The 15,799-nt window shown below is 42.9% G+C and overlaps 1 protein-coding gene and 1 pseudogene across 4 annotated transcripts in view; both read right to left on the bottom strand.

Annotated features, from left to right (window-relative positions):
• Dyrk1a (dual specificity tyrosine phosphorylation regulated kinase 1A) overlaps nt 1-15,799 on the bottom strand; it is a 129,230-nt gene that overhangs the window by 71,738 nt on the left and 41,693 nt on the right. For 2 of the 4 annotated variants that reach the window (XM_031364491.1, XM_031364492.1), the window contains exon 2: nt 14,185-14,270. The exons of the other annotated variants lie outside the window; for them this stretch is intronic. In XM_031364491.1, the coding sequence (XP_031220351.1) occupies nt 14,185-14,194 (10 nt within the window). In that variant the 5' untranslated portion in view covers nt 14,195-14,270. The remainder of the gene's footprint in view (nt 1-14,184; nt 14,271-15,799) is intronic. 4 annotated transcript variants of the gene reach the window in all.
• Nucleotides 4,347-5,947, bottom strand: LOC116086172 (annotated as a pseudogene).

Here is a 15,799-nt window from a genome sequence, read left to right as displayed (position 1 = left end):
TCCTAGGTAGCCAGTCACTAACTGGGGTGTGCTGTCTTGATGGCATGTCTTGATGGGTCTCAGCTGTGACCCTGGGTCAGTCTTCATGGTGATACTCTCAGCATACAACTGGAAAACAGCTGCTGTCTGACTGTCACAGGAGGCAACACTCAACCATTTGCTATGTTTATTTTGCATATAAAACTGCACTTTGGGTAGGGTATGTGTCTTAGTTAGGTTTCCACTGCTGTGAAAAGACACCACTTATAAGGGTTCACTTATAAAGACAAAGACAACACTTAATTGGGTTCAGAGGTTCAGTCCATTATCATCATAGCAGGAAGCATGGCAGCATCCAGGCAGGCACGGCTCTATAGGAGCTGAGAGTTCTACATCTTGTTCTGAAGCAAACAGAAGTCTGTCTCACCGGTAGCCAGGAGAGTCTCTAAACCCACTCCCACAGTGACACACTTCCTCCAACAAGGCCATACCTTCTAACAGTGCTACTCCCTAGGCCAAGCACATTCAAACCACCAGCTTAAGGCACGGGAAATCACTCCTACACTCAGTGTTGGTGCCTTGAAGGGAATGAGGACCACGTGGAACCTGCTCATTCATGTAAGCTAGCAGCTTATGGTGGCTAGGATCCAGAGCTGGGGACCTAGCCAGTCATCTACAGGAGGTTTGCTCATGAGCTCACTTGGCTTCCTCTCAACATTAAGCCCAGATTTCAAGGTTGAACATTAAGAGAGATAGAGGGATTAAGACTCAGAGAGAGAGAGAGAGAGCCAGGCAGCAGTGGTACTGCCTAGTATGTCCATTAGAAAAGTTACTAAAGTTGACCACACTACAGGGAGCCAATTACTCCACCTTTAATTATCAGCCATGTTTTAAAATTATTATATGTGACACATCTGTTTTAAAGTAAAATTTTAAATGAATTCCTTGTAGATGACCTGTAATTTGTAGAACTTTGTCTTAGGTTTCTAGTTCTGTGACACATGACCAAAAGCAATCTGGAGAAGAAACCGTTTGTGTGGCTTGCAGATGACATCATCCAGGAAAGTTAGGACAAGAACCTGGAGGCAGGAACTAAAGAGCTCCAGAGACCGTGGAGGAACTCTGCTCACTGGCTTGCTTAAGATGCTCCGTTATACAACAGCATGCCCTCGGTGGGCTGGAGCTCACACATCAATCATCAGTCAAGAAAATGCCCTACAGACTTGCCTGTAGATCAGTCTGATGGTGGCATTTTCTCAACGGAGGTTCCTCTTCCCAGATAACTCTACCTTGTGCCCAGCTGACAGAAAACAAACCAGGCCAAAATGATAATAAACTTAGCTACTCTCTCTCTAACCCAGAGCCACTAATAACATAATGATAATGAACTCACTAGTTTCTCTAATAGAGAGCTACTAATAACATGGATCTCTACACTTTCCTTCAAGTTTATGTAAAAAGCAAGAGAAGTCTCTGTCAAAAGTAAAATCTTAACATTTTATCTTTTAAGGGATTATCGACATCAGGTTTCTTGGCTTGGGTTTTCTGTTTTATTTCTTGAACTAAAATTTAAAACTATTAAACAATGGTCAAATCTATCTCTAATATTTCCTAAAAACATAAACTTCACAAAATTATTTTCAGAAACAAGCATATTATTTCAATTCAGTCAAGCATTTAAATCACTGTTAATAGTGCAAACTCTGATTTGGCTATTTAAGAAAACATGTTCCTGTTTCAAACAGTGATTATTTCTATGAACAAAAGCCACGCTGGCAAGCTACTACTGTACCTTATCACATCCAAAAAGTTAGTTATAAAGCCCTTAGGGTTCCCCTGCCCCTCCCCCACCCCCAAAAGGTTACTGTGTAGCCCTGGCTCTCTTGGAACTCACAAGAGATCCACCTACCTCTGCCTCCCAAGTGTTAGGATTAAAGGCTTGCTGCACCACTGCCTGGCTGCTCATCTCTTTACATGGGAAAATATATTACAGAAAATAAAAGGTCATCACCATCAACAGATTGCTAATGGCTTTATTCTAATATGTTCAACAGATCTGTAAACCTGTTATGTTTAGATGTTATTACAAAACTTTTATACATTCCAGGAAAAAGAAAAAAGGAAAAAAAAAAGATAAAAGAAAAAGAAAACATAAAGCTCCTGTGCAGCGTAGTACCATGAAAACAAAGGCAGACAAATACAAACTGAAAACTATTTCACACCAAGTAATACAGCATGAGGTCAAGAACAAGATGTCAGTCCAACTTGTACACCAGTCCTATTCTTACAGGTATGTGCTAACTAAGCTCTGGCCTGTCAGTCATGGCCCTGTCTTAGAGCTAATAAGAGAAAATAGGTTACTACATAAATAACAAATAGTGGTTCTTGATATATAGTAATGGTTCAATGCATATAGAGCAGGAGATAATACAGCCACCAAATATTAAGACCATACACTCTGTATGTGATCTTCAGATCCAAGTCTAGCCTGAAATGAAATGGTTCTTAATGGAAAACATATCCAATAGATGTGACATGATTACAGATGCACCAGAACATAACAATTTATGAAATCAGTGAGTGTACAGATCACAAATTTTTATGGAACTTTTATGCTCACACAATTTATTTCAGAGGTGATGAGTTTAAAAACAAACAAACAAACAAACGAAAAGAAAAAAACAAGCTTACCCTCAAGAAAATAAAGATTTTAGCAATTGCAAATATGGTTCACTTTATGAAGCCAGATAGAACATCAAGTACTTATTTCATGTATATGTCTCAAGTAAAAATTCTCATAACTCAAAATATCTTTCTGTTTTCTTCATTCCAAAATGAATGCCACAAAAGCAGTTCAAGTGCCTTGCATTCAAAATGATGTGTTAACTTTTCAGCTTTGTTCTGAGAAGTCTTCACCTAGTCATTTTTTCGCCCTATAAACCCTCAATTAATAAACCAGGCATCCCAATCACAAGCCACAGGCAAGGGCACAAGCCCAGAGCTGTGCTAAGGGAGCAGAGCGCTTCAGTGCCTGATGTACACAAACTTCATTTCTAATGTCACAGTTAAAGTTTGTCAAAAATCACCAATTATGTACATGACATGATTTTGAACTGGTAATACCAAGAATAAATAAAATGTGGAACATTATTAATACATAATTTGACAAGATCTATCGGGTTTCTCGTACAAATAAGGAATTTAAGAAACTGCTAGCCCCAAATATGAATAGTTAGCACAGGGCCTACTGGGAGGGGACATAAAAACCATCACTAAATGTGGGCCCTCCCTCCCCAGGAGGTGCTCCCAGGGACTGTGCACTGCTGAGACTGGGCCACTGCTACATTAGTCTGTCCATGTGAGTGTTCACACTCTGCTTCCCATGGTTATCACTGCATGGTTTTACTATTCACACCCTGAATCCTGTCTATTTCTTTTGTCTCTTATGTGTCTGAGGGACAAGTATGGTCTAAGAATTCCCCACCAGAAACAACAATATAAATCTGCCCCACCTGCATCTAAACTGAACTGATACTCTTTTACTCCTAGTCAATAACTACATAGCAGTCAAGAGTGTATTTCTTCTCTCTGAATAAACTCCCAATCCTGTTCCTTTCTACTGCAGAGAATGGAGGCATTACACGATAAACTTTCTCACACCCACCAAGTATAAGCTTCAGAACTTCATATCTGGTACAGAGAAATCTCTTGACTGTGTAAGTCTGTTCTCTGGCAATCCTTACAAGACCATAAGGCAATACTGTCTACACTATACCCCTGTTTTAACATTTTGTGTGCCATCCTTTTAAAGTTACCTGAGCTGGGTATAAAATTCTTAAGTTTCCCTTGGGTACATTAACTGTTTGTTACTCAACTGTTTCTGCACATAAAGAAGCTATCAAAAAATAGATCTTGTTAATATTCCCCACCTCAATAAGTAGGCAGAATCTTTACATATATACCTCTAGAGTCCAACTATTGGGGATGGGGGGGTTGTTCTGTTCTTGTTTATTTGTAGACAAGTTTTTGTTATACAACCATGGCTGGCCTATGTAGACAAAACTGGCCTCAACTTGCAGGGATGCTCCTGCCTCTGTCTCGGGGTGCAGAGTGTACAAGTGTGTGCCAAATTGCCTGGCCTTATCTGCAGCAGGACAGATACCTATCCAGTACACAATATATCTTCTCCCCCTCCCATATGCTTCCCTTCCCCTTTTGTCTTAGTCAGGGTTTCTAACCCTACACAAAACATCATGACCAAGAAGCAAGCTGGGGAGGAAAGGGTTTATTCAGCTTACATTTCCCACATTGCTGTTCATCACCAAAGGAAGTCAGGACTGGAACTCAAGCAGGTCAGGAAGCAGGAGCTGATGCAGAGGCCATGGAGGGATGTTACTTACTGTCTTGCTTCTTTTTTGTTGTTTTGTTTTTCAATTTATTTTCTACTCTTTCTTGTTTTTTACAGAACTACTTACCATGTTGCATGCGGGTGGAACCCCAGGTCTGGTTGGGAGATGGTGCCCAGAGTCCCTGGCCGCTGGTCCATGTCAGAGTGTTCAGATCAGTGGCAGGAAGGAACTGGCCAATAGGCTCCAAACAACTCAAGGACTGAAAGAATGGACTAGGGCTGTCTGTCCTGGGGTGCCTAGGGACACTGCTTCTCCACACCTGCCAGGACCCATGGCAGAAATGGTCCCGAGGCCTTTGTTGAAGGTGTTTGCTTGATCCCTTCTCATTTCTTGGGTCTATGATGTCACGGTGGGCATCACTGATGGTCACTATCCTTGCTGTCCCCATATGCACCCAGCTGGCTCAGGGAGGAGGCACCAGGTGCCCAGGGTGTAGTCTGGCCACCTTCCTGCTCTCAGGGGCACCAGTGGCAGGCACTCGGACATGCTCTGAGCCCCCATTGGTTTCTGTCTTTACCTTCTTTGATACAACCAAGCCTGCCAACTGTGCTTTGCTGCACAGCGCCTGTACCACCTTCTTGGTCTTTAGTACCTCCTCGAGGGTGGCTGTGGGGTTGGGTCTTGCAGCTGCCTGTGGTTGGGAAGGTGGAGCCTTATCCCCTGAGTCAGAATCCTCCAGAAGCCTTCAATGACGAGCCTCCTCCAGCAAGGCCGCTGTCTCCTGCTCATCTTCCTCCTGCTGCTTCGGTTGCCACTACTCCTGAGACAGGCAGTGTTGCCGCAGCAGGGCTTCGAAGTCCATGTGCCTGCCGCTGGTTCAGGTCTTTTAGCTCTTGTAGGTTTTCCAGCACTTCCATCTCCAGCTTGGAGTCCTTTGTACGGTTCTCTAGGACCTTCATGGGGTTTTTCAGTTCCTCATTCTCTCGCTCCTTCTGCACGCTTCTCTTCCTCCTCCAGAAGCTTCTCGGCCCTGGTTGCACGTACTCCATGGTGTAGTCTGTGTTCTCTGGGTCTGTTTTGAAGGTGATTTCGGACAAGCAGTGCGTGCACTTGATGTAGAATCAGAAGACTGACAGGCCCAGGTATGCCTCATTCTGGACTGTTTCCTTTCATGCATTGAACCTTCTTCCCCTTGTAGATGTATTCTCCATGTCTTAGACTTCATGTTGAAGGGGACCATCAGCCACACCATATACTGCCGGCCCTTGGGTAACTTGAGTTTTGAGATCTTCGATGGGTCAAAGTCAGGTGGGTATTATCTGTTTAAAAGTTTCCATTCCAACATCTTCACTTCCTATTCAACAAACAAGCGAAGAAGCTGTCCTCTGAGTCCTCTCAAAGTTTCTCCAATCACAGTAACTCTGCTTAGTCTGTAGTCCAATGAATGGTCAGCTGTGAATGGAAAGTCCAATAGTCTAGTAGTCGCTCAGTCCCACAGGGCTAGTTGTTTCAGCTGGTCTGTAGAAATAGGTTCCAACAGATGCGCTGGCAAGTAAGTGCAAGCAGGGGAAGAAGAGTGAGTCTTCCTTATTCCAATGTCCTCATGTAGGTCTCCAGCAGAAGGTGTGGCCCAGATTAAAGGTGTGTACCACCATGCCTGGATCTGAGGCTTGCTTTGTCCCAGGCTGACCTTGAACTCAGAGATCTGCTTGCCTTATCCTGGGATTCATAGTCACTATACCTCAAGATCTCCATGCCAAGATCCAGGTCAGAAACTTGTATCTCCCAGCCTCAAGCTCAGGATCACAGGTGAGCCTTCTAATTCTGGATTGTAGTTCATTCCAGATAGAGTCAAGGTGACAACCAGGAATAGCCACTACACCACACACACACACACACACACACACACACACACACACACACACACACACACACGCATGCGCGCCCAAAACTATTCCACTTCAGGAAATATTCTTGCATTATTCTTGTTGGTGTATGCTGAAACTTCTCTGCCTTTCTTCAATAACTGTTACTTTCTCTGGAATGTTTTGAGTATACACTTTGGGGTTTGGTTTTTGTTGAGTTGTAACATTTTTCTGCAATTCACTACCTGCTTATCTAAAGAAATTTTCCTTCTCAAGTTCAAACTTCTTTTTTACACCATTTATTTATTCAAGACAGGGACTCTCATTTGTTTACTTGAAACAGGGTCCCATGTACCTAGGCTGGCTGAGGAGGGCAAGCCTGTGACCCTTCTCATGTACCCCAGGCTGGCTGAGGAGGGCAAGCTTGTGACCCCTCTGACCCTCCTGCCTTCCTCCTCCAAGGGTTACTAGCTCAGCTGTGCTCCACCACAGCTCATCTGTGGTGCTGGGCACAACGCAGAGCCTCACTCATGATTATCAGTCACTCTACCAACTAACCAAAACCTCTAGCACCTAGGTGGATTTTTTTCTCTTTTCTTTCTTTTTCCAAAATTATCAACAATTTTCTGAGTTTCCCTTATGCAATATTATGTTCTTCTTCCGTATCCCATCAATCCTACAGTCTCTGGGCTTTCTCTACGACATCGGGTCAGCAGGCATTTCTTCTTGCTGTGCTTTTTCACTACATAATGCTCTGCTCTTTCAGTTTTTCCTTTTTTAAACATTTTTAAAGTTTATTTTTACTTTATATAAGAGCGTTTTGTCTCCATGTATGTATGAATGCCACGTATGTGCCTGATGCTCATGAAGGTTCTGGAATTATAGTTGAAAGTGATTGTGAGCTGTTACATAGGTACGGACTGCAATCAATTTATCATGTGCTCTTAACCACTAAACATCTCTCCAGCCAGCGTGACAGTTGGTACCTATATAAATCCAGCACTTCATATACCAAGGTTGAAGATCCGGGGTTCCAAGCCATCCTGGCTTGGATGCAATGAAAAACCTACATCAAAATAACAACAGCAAAGGTGGCAATGTCGACACTGACCTCTACCACTTCAGTGGGGAATTTGACTGATTATGTGTCTGGTAATCTTTGTGAAAATGATAAATCTATATATGGGGTTATATAAAATGTTAAGACTACTGAGGGAACAGCAAGATGGCTCAGTTGGAAGAAACCATCTGAGTTTGATCCCTGCAACCCACAAGGTGGCAGTAGAGAGCCTGCTCCTGACAGCTGTCCTCTGACCTCCCTCCACACCGGAGAGAGAGATCCTCTGGGGAGGCTGGGGTGTACTCTCCCTCCTGTTCTCAGGAAGGAGGTCAAAATGTACATTAATATACAAGACCTCTTGGGTTTTTAATCTCCCCAGCCCCTTCCTTTTGTCCATGATGACTCCACAACTGCTCCATCTGGAGTCTATTTCCAGTAGTATCTGCTTTGGCCAGAAGGGAAGCTTTAACTGGTTTGGGGAATTCATAGGGACCATTTCTAATGCATGCAGAATGTAAACACTCCTGGAAACTCATACACACTTTGTTGGCTTCTCCACTTCTGTGGGAATCTTATTAAACCCCACTGTGCTCCCTTCCTTCTGCACAAACCCTGAGACCACAGCACTGTGACAGTTATCAGACTGCTCCTACCCAGTTCTCTCTCTGTGGGAATGGATTCCACAGAGCATTGTACATGTGCCTATGGCACTGGAGGGTTTACCATCGAGGTGCTCTGCCCACTTTTAGAGGAAAGGAAGTATCTATGCTGAGCTGTAACTTGGTAGAACCCTGACAGTATTTTTTATGTGTATGTGCATATTCATGTGTGTCTGGAGCTCTGGGACTCAAACTGGTGCCCTCTGAAAGAGCAGACTCATTTCTCCAGCCCTCGAGCATTTTTTTAGATGTGCACTGTGCTGGTCTTGATACAACCTAGACATATCTGAGAAGAGGGGGTGCTAACATAGAAAATGCCCCTGTAAAACTGGCCCGGAAGACAATCTGTGGAGTACTGTCTTGATTGCTGACTCAAGTGGTGGGGGACCTAGCCCACTGTGGGTGGGGCCACCCCTAGGGAGGTCACCCTGGACGGTTTAAGAAAGCAAGCTGAACAAGTAAACCTGCAAGAACATTTCACCATTGCTTCTGCTTCAGTTTGTGCCTGACTTCCTTCAGTGATGGACTACAATGTGAAACTGTAAGCTGAAATAAGCCCATTCCCCCCCAAAGCTGCTCTTGGTCATCATGTTTTATCACAACAAAAGGAAAAAACCTAACTAAGACAGAAAGTGAAAACTTATATGGACTTACATTAGTAAGAACTTTAGAGTATCCCAAATCACATGACCCGAGTTACATACTCTTGAATACCTGTTAGGAGGCTGCAAAGGTTAATTAAGAACACTTGTTCTCCCACAGGGCCCAGGTTTGATCCCCAGCACCCAAATGATGATTCACAACTGCCACGCACACTTTTCGTGACAGCAGTTTATGAGACAAAAGCTTCAAGGATGCCGTCTCCTGCAACCCCTAACTCAGAGGTAGCCCAGATATGTCCTTGCTATATAGTCTTGCGTGCTAGGTGTCCCCCAAGATATGATTTACTAATAGCTAGACAAAAATAAACATTGCTCTCTGACCTCCACCAATGTTCCAACATCTTAGCCAAACCCTGGCTCAGAATTTCTTGCAGGCAATGTTATACGTTCAGACTAGGGAGATAACGTTAGGGAGATAATGAGGGGTAGAGCACTGAAGCTTACTAAGGATGGGCGGGACCTTGAGCCAAGAGGGGGAGGGGAGGGTAAGAGAAGGAGGGGGAGGGAGGAAGAGGGGGGAGGGAGGGGGGAAGGAGGAAGGGAGGGAGAAAGACAGACAGACAGTGTGCAGCAGATAGCATTCAAGATTGGAGATTCGATGAAGACTCTACCCTCCTGGCTGGCTCACTCGCAGTCCCCCCCCCCCCAGGACTCCAGCTGGGCCCTCGAAGGCCCTAGCATGCTCAGAGCCCAGGGGTGCTGCACCGGTCCAGAGGAGATGGCTGCTTTAGACCCAGTGTGTTTCAGATGGCCTCAGATATACCTTGACCGCTGAGCCGCCAGAATTTTCTTTTCTCTTTTGTAATGACTGTAAAAGTCTAATGTCATTTTGAGAAATACATTCAGACCCTGCATTTCCTTGTGTCGCATCAAGCCGACCTGTACCGGAAGCGTTTCTCCCTCAGGTGGAGAAGCCTAGACTGGCCAGCCTGCGGCACACAACCACCTGTAACTCCAGTCTCAGGAGGATCCAATGCCCTCCTCTGTCCTCTGAACCGAGCAGGCACACATGCAGACAGAGCACTCATACATATAAAATAAATCTATAACAGCTAAGCATGGTGACAAACATGTAATTCCAGAACTCCAGAGGCAGAGGCAGGGGAGGGAAGGGGAAGGGATTTCCTTCTTTGAGTACTAGGTCAATACTGGTCTACAAATGACGTTCCCAGTGGCTAGGGCTATATAACAAAAACAACTCTGACCCAAAAAGGTGGGGTGGGGGAGGCTATGAATAAGCAATATCTAACTTAAACTAGGAAATGCTCACATGATAAAAAGGCTCAGAGCAGCACACATGCCACAACTAATCCACCCCCCCCCAAGACCACTTAGGTATATTTTCAAGTAATCTGGACCTACCCAAGTGACAAAATTGTTGAGATTTGGTCTGTTGCTACCTATTGTAATCTTAAATTCTATCCCAAAGGTCTAGGCCTACAAAGGAGTTCTCATGTTTACAATTTTTTGTTTTAATTTAAAACTAGAGTTAAATAAAATTGGCTACAGCCAATTACTGGGAGTACTAGAGGTTGGTGAGTTTAGAGTGACCTGGCGGGGGGGGGGGGGGGGGGGGGGGGGGGGGGGGGGGGGGGGGGGGGGGGGGGGAGGGAGAGGAGGAGGAGGAGGAGGAAAAAGGAGAGGTGAGGAGGAGGAAGCCACCATGAGGGGAGAGGAACCATAAGCACATAGCCAGGAGAAACAGCAAATATCTGGGGTACACTGATGGGGAGGTAGCCAGGCCAGCAGTTAGAAAAATAGATTAGGGGTTACCCACCTAGTAATTGTCAAAGTCTATAGTCTTTCAACAGCTATAGTCTGAGTCTCAACTGGTTGTACTATATAAAGTGACAGTGGTCACTCAGGGATGGAACAGTACTAACTAGTAACGTCAAATGTATTCTATCCAAGCTCACCATCATGAATGGTATTCAATGTGACCTCAACTGAAACTGGCAGAGGCTGGGGGGACCGACAGACAGACAGATAGGTGGATGGACAGACGGGCAGATAGGAATGTGCCATAGTTCAAGAGACAGGAGACTTGATACATTTCTATTGTCATGATCGTGACCAAAGCAACTTGGGAGGAAAGGGTCACTCCCAGGTCACTCGATCAGATCACTGAGAAAAGTCAGAGCAGGAGAACTCAAGAGAAGAACTAAAGCAGAAGCCATGGAAGAGTACTGCTTTACTTGCTTGTTTTCGTGTAGCATCTAGGAAACTCAGAATAGCAAGTGTGAGACCACCCTCAGCTACAAGGGACCCTGTTTTGCAGGGAGGAGGTGTAAGATAGGGCATGTGCTCTGGAACTACTTCAAATGTTATCTCAGGGGTGGGATGGGGTCACAGTGGCAAATAGTCAATATCAGATGTCTTCTACTGGTCTCTAATTTAAAAAAAAAACAACTGATTTAGCTGGACTGGGTAGAAAATGAATTCTAGATATCTTCCTGTCTCCATTTCCCCAGAGCTGGGAAAGCAAGCACTTTGCCAAATGAAGCATTCCCCCACCACTACTACCATTTTCTAAGTGACTAGCATGTCACTGTTAATGTGCAAACAAACAAACAAAAAAAAAAAAAAAAAAAAAAAAAAAAAAACAAAACACCCTACTTTGATAAAGGAAGCTGTTAAAACAAGGAAAAAGTTTTCCAAAATAATGGTCTATGGGATGTAAATGAGTATAAATCAAAACATAAAGGGGTCCCTTGATCACACACACTGAAGTCTGCTGGCCTCACAGGCTCCTCCTGCAGGAGGCTTTGTTAATATGCACCAGGAAGTGTGCTTCCTCCCAGCCCCCATATCTAAGGAATCAACTCAATGTGGTTACTTGTAGGCCCTCAGATTACAAGTACCCCCAAGTGGGCTGTTATATCCTATCATTACAATGGTTGAATGTAACCAGGAGGCAGTCACTTGATGAGGACATAGAAGGCAGACAGACATCTGGAGGTGAGGGACTACATGGTTCCGTGGGTAAAGGAACCTGCTGTCCTCAATTCAATGCCCAGGACCCATATGGAGGAAGGAAGAGAACTGACTCCCACAGTAGGCACAATGAGGCACACACAAGTAAGTAAAAAAAAAAAAAAAAAAAATTTGTAGTAGAAAACATTTAGTTTACACGCATGCCCACTGAGACGCTGCGTTGACCCTAGACTCATCTCTGTAACACGGGCAGTGAGCTGTCAGATGAAGCCATCACTGTGAGCACAATCAGCCTGATAACTGTTAAAATGTTACGATACACACCCATTCCATGACTTGTGTCTTTACACATCCACCCCCTTGCTCTAAAGGAAATATGACCCTAGATAATTAAAATCCCAGAAACCTTAGAGGCACAATACCCATTATAGTACTTGTTACAAGTGTTAGACAAATAAATGTTTTACATATATTCTTTCAAAATTCAAAGGAAAGAGACTACTTCATTCCAAGTTCTGGTTCCATTTAACACAACAAAATGAGCCTGAGTTTACCAGGTAAGGCACAGACAGCCAGTACACACCTATGCTGGAGGCACACAGGTTCAACTGGCTTAGTGTTCAAAAACTGTCTTTCCTTGTCTCTTCCTTCCTTTCTCCTCACTGGCGTATAACTAAAAAACAAGTGTGCAAATCTATGGTATACTGCATCATACTTTATGTATACAATAGCAAAGTAGTTACAAAAAAGAAAAAAAAAATCAAGGAAATTAACACAGCCATCACCTCACAAGAGTTGACAAGAAAACCATGGAATGGGCAAGTAAGTTACCATTCTACTTAACCAACACTGCAAGGCCAGTCCACAAGCCAGGGGCAAGCCGACTTCACTTTCAAATACATGGGCACACTACAGAGATCTTTTCACTTAAAATTCCTCACAAGTTTATATGTGTTGTACCATCTAAAGTATAAGCACACGTGTTGTATTAAGAGGAAAGTAGTGTATTAATTGATCAGGGAGCTGTGGATTTTGCAATCAAAAAACAATTAGCTTTCAAACTGTGAATGAGAAATATACCAACAATGTACACATATGTTAGAAAAAGCTTTCTGGGTTATTTCTTTTGAAAGGCAATACATCTCGGTAAGTTCTAAAAAGCTAAAAGACTGGGTTTATATCACAAATCTAAGTCCACAGAATTCTCTTGTATTGCACTACAGCAAGTTAATTATGTATCTTTACTCTCCAGCTATTTGACTCCACTGAGACTATAAAGCTTTTAAGACAAACACTACTTATCTTTGGTTACTCACAAACTGAAAACCTCATGAAAGAACACTGCTGCCATCCACCGAGAGCCACTCTGCTCTCCTGACCTCCACTGCAGTGCAAACCGAGTGTGCTCAGCATGGCCCAGGTGCCATCTAGGAGCCAACAGTGCAGACAAGCCCTTCATGCGACAAAAGGCAACGTTGCTGCAAACATTCCTGATGATCCTTCCCTGATGATGGCTGAGGCTACCATGGTGACTTAGTACCAACCACTGGGGACAATGTGTCCCCAGAATACAAGCAACAGTGTGTCTAGGCAAACAAACATACATGGAAGTCTACATGCTCATGTGACAAGTACCACAGAGGGAATGAATAGTCACTGACTTAAACAGCTACCACCAGAATCTAAGAAACAGTGGGTCCCTCACCTAAATACATGTTAACTTGCTTTCCCACACCATATAATTTACAACTACTCTTTGTCACAGAATATGGCATATCCAAAATCTCATTCTAAAGCAAAAGAGAAAATTACTTGATCACAAAAAATAAAAATCAGCACCAGCTATACCAATTAACACCAGATACCAGATCAAGACTTCCTTTCCAGTTAAAAATCATTCTCAAATGTTAATTTATAATACAATGAAATAAAAATTCAAATGTATCAGTAAAGATAACTTCATTTTGCAAAATGTCTCCCATCTACCTGATTTACCATGGTCAGTCACATTTTACCCACTGGCTACTGTCTTTTTTAGAGTCTGAACACAGTCACCCTCAGAATGGAGGGGTCTCTGCCTTTTCAGTACCAGTAAGATGCCTCAATTAACTTTGAAGTAAGAAAACATAAACCTCAAGACAACACCATACTATTTTTCATCAATAAACTCAAATGGCATGGGGATGAAAGAGACCGGAAACTACATTAACAATAACATAGGAAGGAAAGGAACACAAAATACAAAGTCCAGAACACATCTGCTAAGGAAACCGTGTTCGTGCTAACCCCTCTCTTACTTGTCAGGCTTACTGCAATCATCTTAACATGCATTGCCACAGAAGATTTGTTATGTCCTTATAGGAATACAGGGAGACATAGATTTAACCATTAGAGTAAATGCTATTAATTTATAAAACAAATATTTCAACTTTAAAAGCATGAGCCAGCTTTTAAAAGCTCAACTACTGAATTACTCTATTGTTAACATCTCTATTAAAACTGAGTATGAAACTGAGTCCTGGAGTCACTTTCAATATCTTCCATCTCTGCATTTACTGGCCTAAGTAATTCCCGCCACTAAATGTTATCTGAAGCCCCGCCCTCAGAATACACTCTCAGTGGGTCCCCACATTGTCTTACAGCCATAGCTCTACTGTATTTCAAAACTTGAGTCACCTGTATGCATCGTCTTCTTTCAAGTCTCATATCATCCTGATGGGGTGGGGGAAGGGAGGGAAGAGTCCAGCGGCAAAACTATAACACTGTGTGAAGAAAAACAAATTACGATAAGATATGATGGTGTAAGACAATTACCCCTGAGGAATATCTAACATAACTACAACCCCAAAACACAGATAAATCATTTCAAATCTGTCAATTTAAGTTACTAACATTTACACTTATTTGAATAATTTCTATTCACTTAGAGCAAATGAAAATATCTGTAAACATTTATCATGGGAAAGAAAAAAAAAGTTTTAAAATGTGCCTATGACCAATACACATTGCAGGTATTTCTAGGCATCAAGTAAGCATGAACGTTGTAAAGTTTTATGTAATTTATCTAAGGAAATAAACTGCTTTTTATGATCTTACACAATTTGCACAAACCATAAGAATTTTAGTTCACTTTTCAGTGATTACCTGTAGGAAAGATTGTGTATAAGTTTACCATATTGTTTGTAGATATAGTTCAGAGACCTTTTTCATATCCTACCATAACCTTTCCCTCGTCCTCCAACTGATCCACCTTACTTTTCTCACAACCCCTCCTATTTATTATTTCCACTTCAGGACTGTTGAGCCCATCATGATGGCAGATAGAAAACTGAGGGCAATCTCACAGCTAGCAACCAAGAATACAACAAGAATAGTAACAAGAGAGAAGCAAAGACAAACAGGCTATAATACAACTTTCAAGCTATGCTATGAATTCATTGAGCATTCTAAAGAAAGCAGCTGCTTATGTTCGCCAAGCTGAATGAATGAATGAATGAATGAATAAATAAATAGACAGACAGACAGAGGATAAGCAGATAGGCAGGCAGAGGGTGGGAGGATGGAGGGGAGGGGTGTGGGGGAGGGGTGCCTGCCTCTGGAGGGAGGCAGCAAGCAAAACTTAATGATTCCTAAGATAGTGAGGCGTTCATGCAAACCTTAAAAAAAAAAAAAACTTTTCAACGTCAATTCTTTTTTTTAATTATTTAATTAATTATTGGTTTTTCAAGACAGGGTTTCTCTGTGTAGCTCTGGCTATCCTGATCTCACTCTGTAGACCAGACTGGCCTCGAACTCAGAAATCTGCCTGCCTCTGCCTCCCAAGTGCTAGGATTAAAGGTGTGTGCCACCATCGCCCGGCCGATTTTTTTTTTTTTTTTTTTTTTTTTTATGTGCATTGTTCTATCTGTGTGAGAGTGCTGGATCCCTTGGAACTTGAGTTACGGACAGTGGAGAGCTGCCATATAATTGAACCTGAACCCTCTAGAAGAGCAGCCAGTCTTGACGAACAAAAGAAGTTTTTGAGTTTTTTATTGTTTCTTTAAGAAAGTAAACTGCAAAAAGACAAAGTAACCAACCCAAAGATCATGGTAGTCATAGGTGTTACAGACTGTAAGAAGAGACACACCTATCTCAGCTAAGTCATCCAGGCAAGTCGTCTTCTGTCCTACTGTCTGCACTCCAGAAACCTGTACATCCTACATTTTACATAGTGGCACCTTCCCAGTCATCTCCTTCCGCAGCCCTTTCTCCACCATGTTCTATACCCTCAGTCACCATCCAAAGGTCACAC

The sequence above is a fragment of the Mastomys coucha genome, unplaced genomic scaffold, assembly GCF_008632895.1.
Source record: "Mastomys coucha isolate ucsf_1 unplaced genomic scaffold, UCSF_Mcou_1 pScaffold12, whole genome shotgun sequence".
In the NCBI taxonomy this organism is placed as follows: domain Eukaryota; kingdom Metazoa; phylum Chordata; class Mammalia; order Rodentia; family Muridae; genus Mastomys; species Mastomys coucha.
The sequence above is the reverse complement of the archived record's forward strand: the minus strand, read 5'-3'. Positions and strand labels throughout refer to the sequence as shown.